The 11,298-nt window shown below is 60.0% G+C and overlaps 1 protein-coding gene across 1 annotated transcript; it reads right to left on the reverse strand.

Moving 5' to 3' along the window:
• Positions 1 to 3,610: 3,610 nt before the first annotated feature.
• Positions 3,611 to 10,715, reverse strand: SFTPB (surfactant protein B; the record flags this gene model as incomplete). Its single annotated transcript, XM_080711649.1, has 10 exons — positions 3,611 to 3,673; positions 4,529 to 4,609; positions 5,460 to 5,620; positions 5,701 to 5,884; positions 7,496 to 7,585; positions 7,978 to 8,136; positions 8,885 to 9,010; positions 9,725 to 9,796; positions 10,238 to 10,365; positions 10,652 to 10,715. The coding sequence occupies 10 exons, from the start codon at positions 10,713 to 10,715 to the stop codon at positions 3,611 to 3,613; spliced, it is 1,128 nt and encodes a 375-aa protein (XP_080567775.1).
• Positions 10,716 to 11,298: the final 583 nt, after the last annotated feature.

The following is an 11,298-nucleotide window of genomic DNA, read 5'->3' on the forward strand; positions in this document are numbered from 1 at the left end:
TTTTTTTTTTTTTGATGGTACTGGGGTTCCTGGAAGCCCTTCTACCTCCGGGCTGCACTCCAAGACCTATTTTATTTTTGGAAACAGGGTCTCTTAAGCCAGCAAGGCTGGCTTCGAACCTGTGGCTGGTTTAAAATCTGCGCGATCCTCCTATCTCTGCCTCCCAACCGTGGGGATTACAAGCGTGGGTATTACAAGCGTGTGCCACCACGCCCGGCCATTAAGGTCTTTTTTGGCAGTGATGTGTGGCTTGCTTCCACCATGGCTGGGAGTGGGGCCTGCTGTGTGTCTTCAGGGTCATGATTCCAACGTGCAGCGTCTCTCCCGGGTCTCAGGCCCTGGCTGGGATCCCAACCCAGGGGGCAGTGAGCCGCTTGCCTCAGTACGACCTCAGAACCCAGAGTCACACACAGACAGTTAAGTGGAAAACATCCTGAATTTAGCTGGGTGTGGTGCCCATGCCTGACATCCCAGTACTTGGGAGGCTAAGATAGGGGGCTCATGGATGGGTTCACGGTCAGCCTCAGCTAAACTTGGTGAGGCCCTCTGTAACTTAGTGATACCCTAAGAATAAAAAATAGGTCTGGGATTAGAGCTCAGAGGGATAAAGCCCCTGAGTTCAATCCCCAGTACTGCAAAAAAAAAAGTATGTCTGAAAGCGTCGCTGGAGGTAGAATGCCCCTGGCTTCTATTCTCATTCCCACACACATACAAAAAGAAAGCATCCTAAATTTCACATATACGAAGCCAGGCATGGTAGTACACCTGTAATCCTAGTATTTGGGAGGCTGAGACAGGAGGATGACAAATTTAAGGCCATCTTCAGCAATTTAGTGAGACCCTCCCTGTTTCAAAATAAAAATTATTTTGGGGGCCAGGCTTGGTGGTGTGCATGTATAATCCCAGTACTTAGGAAACTGAGACAGGAGGATTCCAGGTTTGTGGCCAGCCTCAGCACCCGGTGAGCCCTCCGTGGCTTCGTGAGACCCTGCTCGCTTCGGCAGCACACGCACTAAAATTGGAACGATGCGGAGATTAGCTCGGCCCTCCGCAGGCATGACACGCAAATTGTGACGCATTCCATATTAAAAATAATAAACGGGGCTGGGGATGTAGCTGGAGGTAGGATACTCCTGGGGTCAGTCCTTAGTATCCCCCCTTAAAAAAAAATAGGGCTGGGTGTGTAGTTCAGGGATAGAATGTCCCTGAGTTCAGTTCGCAGTATAAAACCAAAAATTCAGAGGAGGTGAGGCGCGCACGCAGTTGGGGGTGAGGCCCGCCGGCTCAGGCTCGCGGCCTCGGGCCACTTTAAGGACTGTTCTCTTGCACGCGTGAGCAGGACTTTATTAGCAGGGTCGCGGGCAGGCGGTACAGGGTGGTGCTTGGCTTGCATCACTCCAGCGGAGCTTGGAGCCGGTCAGTCATGGCAGAGGTAAAATGGCCCTTGGAGTTTTGAAGGTTGGGACGATCACCATACAGGAAGGAAGAGAACTCCCCCGCCTCATAGTGGTGCTGGGGACCGAAGCCAGGATGTCGCGGGTGGCAGGCAGGGGCGCTACCACTGACCTATACCCCAGCCCTAGGTCCCGCTTTTGGTCGCACTGGGCATTGGACCCAGGGGCGCTGTACCTCCTGGAGCTATACCCAGCCCTTTATGTATTTTGTGATCTCTTTATTCTGAACTTTGAACGTCATAGAAATATTAGCACATAACTAACGGCTGTGTTTTGAGCATGGGGCACTTGTGAAGCCGCCGGCCCAGCTGCTGTCTCAGCCGGCGCGGGTTCTCAGCCTGGTGGGGCTGTGGGAGCTGGGCTTCGCGCTGGCGGCTGTGAGGTCCCCCAGAGAGCGCCACCCAGGATGCGCCCTGCCCCTCAGGACGGGAGTGGCGTTGGCACCAGGCTGTGCTTAGGGTGCGGGACACGCAGGTGCAGAGAGGGAGGAGGGCGCACACTGGGTTCTTGGTCCTCTGGTGCCAGGAAGATTTTTTTTCTATTTGGTACCAAGGATGGAACCCAGGGGCATTCTACCTTTGAGCTATACCCCCAGTCCTTTTAATTTTTTATTTTGAAATAGGCCTTGCTAAGTTGCTGAGGCTGGCCTTGAGCCTGTGGTCCTCCTGTCTCAGCTTCCTGAGTGCTGGGATCCCAGGCATGTGCCACTGTGCACGCTCTGTAGGGGACATTGAGGGAGCCTTTCATGATGGCCCAGGCTCAGGGCTCCAGAGCCCTGACTCAGCTCGCCCTTTCCCCTGGAAGGGGAACGAGATCTTCCTTAGGGACCCACTGCTGGGTGGGACGGCGCCCAGGCCTCCCAGGCCAGCCATTGCCCTTCCCCTAGAGCAGACGGCTAGAGCTCCGGAGCCACCCAGGGCCCCCAGTTATCACTGAGGGAGACTGGAGGGGCTGGGTTGGGTGCAGCCCCTCTCCATGGGCTCAGGTCAGGGCTGGCCTTTCCTCTAGTGGATGAGGACCTGGCTTAGTGCCTGGGGGTGAGTCTTGCTGTCCCTCCAGCCACAACCCCTCACTAAGTTAAAACACAACAGCACCAGAAGGAGCCAGCGGAGCCGGGCGTGGTGGCGCACGCTAGTAATCCCAGCATTCGGGAGGCTGAGACAGGAGGATCACAGTTCATGGACAGCCTCAGCTCTGTAGTGAGGCCCTCTGCAACTCAGTGAGACTCTGTTTCAAAATAAAGAATAAAAAATAGGGCTGGAGTGTAGCTCAGAGGTAGAATGCCCCTGGGTTCAATCCCCAATACCGCCAAAAAAAAAAGAGTGAACTTGCCATGTACAGTGACAGCTGTAATTTCAGTGCTCTGGAGGCTGAGACAGGAGGATTGCAGGTTGGAGACCAGCCTCAGCAACTTAGCAAGACCCTGTTTCCAAATAAAAGGGTCCAAGGCTGTATCCCGTTTAGAATGCCCTGGGTTCGACCCTAGCCTCCCCACCCCACACGCGTGAACGCCAGCCTTCCTGGGGGGCTGGCGCTGAGCAGGTTCACAAAGCCGCCCCGTTTGCTCTCGAGCGCCCTCCAGGGTGCTGTTGCTGTGCCCTTCCCTCGGCCATTTTGCAGTCCTGGGGCCCCTGGTCATGACTGCACCAGGTCCGCCCGAGTGCCACGTCCGAGCTCGGTCGGCATGGCCTGAGGTGGTTGGTGCTCGGCTTCCGCAGCGCAGTCCGACTTGTCCGTGAAGCTTGGTGCTCGGCCTGGCCGGGAGGCCCGGGGCAGCAGCTGAGGGCGCTGGTGCAGGCGCGGGGCCAGGGCTCTGGGCAGGGAGGGACTGGGGCTCTAGGAAGGGCCTTCCCTGAGCCAGGCTCTGCTGTGCTTGTGATCCCGGCATCTGGGAGACTGGAAGATTGCAGGTTCAAGGCCAGCGGCAATTTAGGAGACCCTGTTTCAAAATAAAAATGGAAAATAGTGAAGGTGTGGCTAGAAGGCCGAGCCCCCTGGGTTCCATCCCTACCCCACAAGAAAGAAAAGGAGAAAAGGGCGGGAGCGGCCCTGGGGAGAGGGCGGGTGTCTGTAGCCCTGCTGGGGCCCAAGGGTGCTCCCCAGGATGGGTCAGGCCCGCCCTCCCCGGGGCTGGGACTCACCTGGGGTCCAAGTTCTCAGAAGTGGGGGCTGTGGAGACACTGGAGAGGGCTGGCCTCGGCTGCGCATGCCCCTAGGGCCTGCCACAGGGACGGTTAGGACCTGGCTCCCCCGCCCTGCTCCCACCACGGGCGCTCCTGGACAACCGGTCCAGGCTGCCTGCTGCCCCCTCCTCCCTCTTCTATTTTCTTTTTTTCCTGGCACTGGAGACTGAACCCAGGGGGCATTCTTGAGGCACACCCTCAACCCTATTTGTTTATTCATTTATTTATTTTGAAACGGAGTCTTGCTAAGTTACTGAGGCTGACCTCAAACCTGCTGTCCTCCTGTCTCAGCCATCTAAGTACTGGGATTAACAGGTGTGTATCACCATGGCTACCAGGTCTTTTTTCTGGTACTAGGAATGGAACCAAGGGTGTTCTACCTCCGAGCTCTACTCCAGCCCCTTCAACCTTTAAACAAGGTCTCACAAGGGTGCTACAGTTTGCTGTGTTGTTCGGGCTGGCCTTGGACCTGTCATCTTCCTGTTTCAGCCTTCCAGGTACTGGATTAGAGGTGTGCGTGTGTGTGTGCGTGCGTGTGTGCATGTGTGCTACTGAGGATGGAACCCAGGGGCCTTCTACCTTCAGACAACATCCCTAGACCTAGGTTTTTATATTTTACTTGGAAACAGGCTCTCACCAAGTTGCTGAGAGCCTCATTAAGCTGCTGAGGCTGGCTTTGAACCTGCGATCCTCCTGTCTCAGCCTCCCAAGTACTGGGATTACAAGCGTGCGCCACCACGCCCGGCTGCTAACACTCTTTACTTCTCTGAGACCAAGGCCTTTTCCCCATGAAAACTTCCTAGTCCTAGGCACCCAGACCTGGGAGCGGCACTTCTGGGGGCCACCAACGGGAGGGCATGGGGCTGTGGGAGTCCTCGCACTGGGGGTTACCTGGCAGGCGGTGTGGGCGTCCCAGCCCCTGGGCTCCAGGGCCAGCAGCTGGGGCGTGTGCTGGTCCACAAATTGCTCACACTGAGGAGAGACGGGGAGCTGTGCGTGAGCCGGGCTCACGATGGACTGTCTGTCCTGCTCGAAGCCCGCCTCTCTGGGTCACTGGGGGTCACTGGGGGCCCCTGGACCCCAGGGACAGGCCACCCCGGAGCAGCTCTGAACAAGCCAAGTGGGCTGCCGTGGAGGCTTCTGTCGGGAAAGCCAGGGCGCTGGCGCTGCGTCTTGGGGAGAGAATCAGTCAGCAGTCTCAGAACACTTCTTAGGTTGGAAAGGAAATTTGCTATCGACTGAGGATAGGTAGAGGCCTGGACCTTCGCATCCAGACTGTCTCTGTGTCTGTCTGTCTGTCTCTGTCCTGGGGACTGAACCCAGGGACATTGTACCTCTGAGCTACTAATTTTATTTTGAAACGGTCTTGCTAAGTTGCCCGCAATCCCGACTCAGCCTCCTGAGTACTGGGTTACAGGCGTGGACCACTCCCCCGGCTCTGGCCTTTCCTTTTGCAGACAGACGTGTCCCAACTGGCCACACCGTGAGGGGGACCAGGCGGCACCTGGTGAGCACCAAGGCCCTGCGCCAGCCCCAGGCTTACTCATCTCCCAGTCCCTACAAGGCACCGGCACCCCCAGCAAGGGCCTGAGCCGGCCAGCGCCCCAGGGCCGGTGGGCAGGGTGAACGCCTGGAGAAGCTCCCTGGGTCTCTCCTCGCCCGCCCAGGAGCGCGCCCGCCCCAGCGATAACCCCGCCTCTTGGCAGGCCCTGCCCTAGGTCACGGTTGTAGTCGCGCTGCTGTCTGACCGACATCCTGGCCCCTGGCCTGGGTCTGGCTGCGAAGCCCTGGCCCCACACCTCCGCGCTGCGCCACCCCGCACCTTTTGCCTGTCCAGCCGGGAGCTGAGGCAGGCCTGGCGCAGGGCCTGCGGCAGGGCCTGCTGGGTGCTGTTCCAGGCCTGCGAGGCCACGGACACGCAGAGGTGGCAGGCGGGGTCCTGCAGCAGCCACTCTTCTGGCAGGGAGCCCAGGCTGGGGAGGCCTGGAGGGAAACCGGGCCGGGCTGTTGGATGCGCAGGGCTTCCAGTTCTGGGGGGCAGGGGTGGGGGGCGCGGGGCTCACCTGGGCCCAAGCCGTCCTCGCTGGAGCAGCGGAGCACGAGGCCGCAGACCAGCTGGGGCAGCACGCGGCCCAGCAGGGCGTCGAGCAGGAGGACCGTGTAGCGCTCCGCCAGGCACTGGCAGATGCCGCCCACCACCAGGGGCACCACGTGGCACACCTGGGCCACGGCCACGGCCAGCACACCCTGGGGCGGGCACAGACAGGGCAGCGTGGAACCTTCCCGGCTAGCTCGACCATGCTTGGTGCCAGCCGGGCGCCGGGTACACAAGCCCCATTCCCTACTGGGAAGGGAGAGCCATGCCACCCAGAGCGAGCCCCCAAAACACAGCCCTGGCTTTAGGAACCCCGACCTTTCCGCGCCTCACCCCCATCCAAACCTCCCAGCCAGAGGGTAAGGGGAGGTGGCCAGCGCGGGGCTTCCTCGCCCCAGCATTCGTGCCCAGGGGGGCTGGGCACACGCTTCTCTGGTGCCAAGCCTTCATGGCTCACCGGCGGGCCCTGTGCCCAGCTGTGCGCAGCGGCCGCTCGTCCGTCCTGCTGTGGCGCAGGTGAGCGGTCCCTGCCGCTTCCCACGGGCAGCAGCAGCCGTCGGCCCTCTCTGGCCTCAGCTCTTCTTCCTGCCATCTACCCTGCAGAGCCCGCGCCCGCTTTCTTTCCAAAGCAACTCCACGGATTTGTCGGGAGTCCTGGTAGATGCCGCCTGTCCCCAGAGCCGCCTCTCCCCAGCCAAGGGCGTGCGGAGGGGACGCCAAGCCCTCTCCACATCAGCTGGGAGGTGTTCTCTCTCTCTCTCTCTCTCTCTCTCTCTCTCTCTCTCTCTCTCTCCCTCCCTCCCTCCCTCCCTCCCTCCCTCTCTCCATCCCCCTCTCTCTCTTTCTCTCTGGATTAAACCCTTGGGCTTTCTTAGCCTTTTTCATTTCTTTCCTTTTTTTTTTTTTTTGTACTGGGGATGGGACCCAGGGGCCATCTACCTCCGGGTTACACTTCCAGACCCATTTTATATTTTATTTGGAAACAGGGTCTCTCACTACGTTGCTGGGAGCCTCACTAAATAGCTGAGGCTGGCTTCAAACCTGCGCGATCCTCCTGACTCAGCCTCCCAAGTACTGGGATTATAAGCGTGCACCACCGCGCCCGGCTCCAGTATGAAGACTTTCTATTAAGAAAATTATTTTTTGTGTTGCTGGAGATTGAACTCAGGGCTTCGCACATACTAGCAAATGCTCTGCTGTTGAGCAGCTGACCCACTGCCTTCCTCCCTCGCTGCCTCCCTCCCGTCCTTTCTGGAATCAACCCCATGGCCATATGACCTCTGAGATATACCCTAGCTCTTTATTTTTATTAGTTACTTTGAAACAAGGTCTTGATAAATTGCTGAGGCTGGCCTTGAACCTGTAATCCTCCTGTCTGCCCCCTGCGTGCTGAGATTGTGGGATTACAGTTGTGTGCTGGCCCCAGGCCCTTTGTTTTCACTTAGCTGAACAGTGTCCACCGGGCCTGGCCATGCCTACCCCGCGGGTCTCCTCGGATCCCACAGCACTCGTCCACAGCTGTGAGCCCTCCGTGACCAGAAGGCTTTGAAAGCACCCTTTTGAGAAATCAAGGCGACAGCTGGGGATTCCTCGCCACCAGGTGGTAGTAGGCTGCGGGAGGACCAGGCGGGACCGTGCTCCTACGCCACGCCTGGCAAAGTGCCCCGAGTACTGGGCCTCGGTGTTTGCGAGCGCAGGCCTGGCCGCGGCCCTGGCGGGGTCTGCGGTGGGGGAGGAAGCCGGGGGAGTGCCGGGCGCCTCACCTTGGGGATCACCGCTTGGACCCGCTTGATCAGAGTCCTGCAGAGCCAGCAGAAGGGCAGGGGTATGGGGAACCTGCGCGCAGAGAGGTCCTGGGGGAAGATGGGCGGGGCGGGGCCAGGCTGCGGAGGCTGCCCCCCCCCCCCCCAGGAGTCCTGGAGCCGCGGCTGCTCCTGCGGGCGTTCCACCTCCCAGCCACACCCGGCCCTCCTTACTTTACATATTTACTCTCTGTGGTGCTGGGATTGAACCCAGGGGCGTTCTACCTCTGCTATGCCTCCAGCCCTTTTTCTTTTTTCTTTTGGAAGAGTCTCGCTGAGTTGCTAAGGACCTCGCTAGGTTGCTGATGCTGTGATCCCATCTCAGCCTCCCAAGTCCTGGGGTTCTGGGTGTGCACACCCGCGGGCTCTCCTAGGCTGCTTCCCCTGGCAGGCAGGCTGCCTCTCCAGCCCCGGGGGCCCCTCGCTGGTGGTGCCCCCCTCACCTGTGTCTGAGGCCCAGGCCTCTCCAGAAGGCCCCCCGGCAGCACGGGGAGGACCAGCTTGCCCGGCAGAGGGTCGGGCAGGGCGTCTGGCCTCCCTGGCTCCTGCTCTGGCCACCTGGGCTGGCACAGGCCCAGATGCTGGCAGATGGCCTTCGGGGTCTAGGGCACAGGACAGGAGAGGCGCCATTAGGGCAGGATGGAGCCCCTCCTGCTCAGGCGGCCCAGCGGCTTTGGCCTGAGACAGTGGGGAGCAGGTGGGGTGGGGTGCTGCCCAGAGAGGCCGGGCGGGCTGGCAGCGTGCCTGCGCGAGCATGTGTGCACCAATGTTTCCTGGGCCTGTGCTGGGTGGAGTGTGTGTGTGTGTGTGTGTGTGTGTGTGTGTGTGTGTGTCCAGCTGGGGCCACCTGGCCTCGGTGGGCCAGGCTGTACGGGGAGGGGGGGGTGTGGGGTGTGGGAATCCGAGGTCTAGGCCGGCAGGTGGGTGGAGCTATGTGGGAGGGGAGGGGCAGGATTGTGTGGAAGGCTGGGGAGGGCGGGGGGGGGGCTGTGGGCGTGGTTATTGGAAGCGGTGGGTGGGCTGTGTAGGAGGGGCGTGGCATGCTGTGTGGAAGTTGGGGTGGGGCTATAGGAGGGTGGGCTGTGTGGAGGGGCGGGGCATAGCCCTGTGGAAGGTGGTGTGGGCGTGACCGCGAGAGGGTGGGGCCATGGGAGGGGCAGGCTTGTAGAAGGGGCGGGGCATGACTGGGGCGGGGCCTGTGGTGGTGGGCTATGCCTGGCGCTGTGGGAGTGGCTAGAGTATGGGGCGGGGCCTGGGAGGAGCGGAGCATGGCGGTGTGGGAGGGGCTATGGTATGGGCGGGGCCTGGGAGGGGCGGGGCATGGCGGTGTGGACCCGGCAGGGAGCTTACGATCTGGCTCTGGAAGTAGTCGATGACCAGGGGGAAGTAGGCCTCCAGGACTTGGCGGCACTGAGGCACCAGCAGCTTCAAGGGTAGGACGTCGCACTCCTGCTCCAGGAACTTCCGAATTGTTTTCTGAGCGGGGGGAGAGGGAAAGGTCTGCGAGTCCCTGGATGCAGGATGGCCCCCTTCTCTAAAGGCACTGGGGTTCCGAGAGTGACCGGGAGTTGGGCTGCGAGCACGTGGACGCCCTCTCCCCACTCAGGGACGACATGGCTGCGCAGAGCTCGGTCCGGGCCTGGGCCAGACCTGGAGAAGCTTGGAGTCTAGGCCTCACCCTCAGCTGGAAATACCCCCCGGGGCCGCACCGCCACCTGCTTCGTTCTCTCCTGCCCCCTCTTTTATGCTGGAGATTGAAGCCAGGGGCATTCTACATCTGAGCTGCCCCAGCTCTATTTGATTTAATTAATTAATTAATTGTGTGTTTTGTGTGGTACTGGGTGTGGAATCCAGGGGCTTTTCTACCTCTGGGCTATACTCCTAGACCTTTTTTATACTTCTTATTTAGAAACAGGGTTTCACCAAGTTACTGAGAGCCTCACTAAGTAGCTGAGGCTGGCTTCGAACCTGTGCAATCCTACTGTCTCTGCCTCTTAAGCGCAGGGATTACAAGCGTGCGATGCCAGGCCCGGCTATTTTTAAATTTTGAAACAGGGTCTCCCTAAGTTGCTGATGCTGGCCTTGAACCTGCAATCCTCCCGCCTCAGGACTATAGGCGTGCGCCACCACTCCTGGCTTGTCCCTTATCTCTTATTTCCCAAACTTCACCCAGGATCCAGGCCTCATCACCTGGAAAATTTCCTCTTTGGTCATCTTTGTGAGGATGCGGACGATGTCCTCACACTCTTGGCACAGGTCATCCTGGGGAGAAGTCGCAAGGCAGGGCATGTAAACGGAGGCCGGCTTCCAGCTCCAGAGAGTGAAGCTTTTTCGGGCACAAGTCATACAGGGCCCTCCCGGGTACAGGCAGCTGCCCGCTGCCCCATCTCATCCATCCCATTATGCATGCCCTCATCCGCCCATCTCACCCATCTACCCATCCACCCATCCATCCCATCATCTGCATGTCCATCCATCCATCCATACATCCATCCATACATCCATCCATCCACCCACCCACCCATCCATCCCATCATCTGCGTGTCCATCCATCCATCCATCCATCCACCCATCCAACTACCTAGCCAGCCCATCCACGCACCCATCCTCCCTCCCATCATCCATCCCCTCTGAGGGCTCCAGTCTCCAGCCCCGCCCGCACCCTCCTTTCCACACCCCCGGCACATCCATGGCGGTACTCACGGCCCCCACGTGTCCCCAGACTTCCTGCAGGCAGTGCCCCAGGGCCCGGCACTGCAACGCTTGCTCCAGGCTTTGACACCAGAACTCCGGGCCCTGGGCACAGGCCGGCGATGAGGAGGGCCAGACAGCTACAGTTTGGGGCCAGAGCAATCTTAGGACCCAGGCTATGCCAGGACATACCCAACCATGAGGTCAGTTTTTCTGGGAATGTATGGCCGATCAACATGTCAGACATCGCTGGGTTCCCCAGCTGCAGTGCCCAGGCGCTGCCGGGCAAGCCGGGAAGCCTCTCTGGGCCTCAGCAGTTTTTTCGTTAAAATGCTGGGTATGTACAGACCTGGGTGACTCTGGGCACTGAGCCGGCGCTATGTAGCTGGTGGGGGCACCTCTGGGAGGTGGGCTGGGGAGACTCACCCACGCCTGAGCCACAGAGTGTGGGCAGCAGCAGCAGCCACCGCAGCAGGGGTGGCTTGGCCATGGCGCCTCCGCAGCCTGGGTGCCCACTTGGGGCCGGGGCTCTTATAGCGCGGGAGAGGGCCCCGGGGCAGGGCTGGGGCAGTGTTTGCCTGCGCGTGGAGAGCTCTCCAGGCCCTTTGATCCACTTCTTCCCAGCAGGGGCACTCCTGCTGCCCTTCTTGACCTGGTGCTCCTGTAGACCCAGGCAGGGTCCTCTCCTCCCCGCCTCTGCCCTGGGTCCCCCCCCTCCCAGCCCCACTTCAGACCTCCCCTGCTCTTAAGCAACCTCATGGGACTCTTGAGCCAGGTAAGCACCGTAAGGGCACACCTGAGCCCTCTTGGGGCCCCCTGCCCCCCTTTCCTCTTGCCCTCTCCCCTAGAAAAATCCTTGGGTTCTATGAACACATGGTTGGCATCAGTCAGAGGAGGTGAACACTATGTGAGCAGTGAGCAAAGCAGTCCCAGAGTCTGGCAGGGACCTGGGGCCTGAGATTTCTGGGTCACCCCAGGGCTTCCCAGCACCATCCAGGGGCCAGCCAGACCCCATACCTCGGCCCCTACCCTGTGCCTGAAGTTCAAGAGAAATGGTGCTTTGTGACCTTAGC

This window comes from Muscardinus avellanarius (genome assembly GCF_963383645.1).
Source record: "Muscardinus avellanarius genome assembly, chromosome: 15".
Classification (NCBI taxonomy): Eukaryota; Metazoa; Chordata; class Mammalia; order Rodentia; family Gliridae; genus Muscardinus; species Muscardinus avellanarius.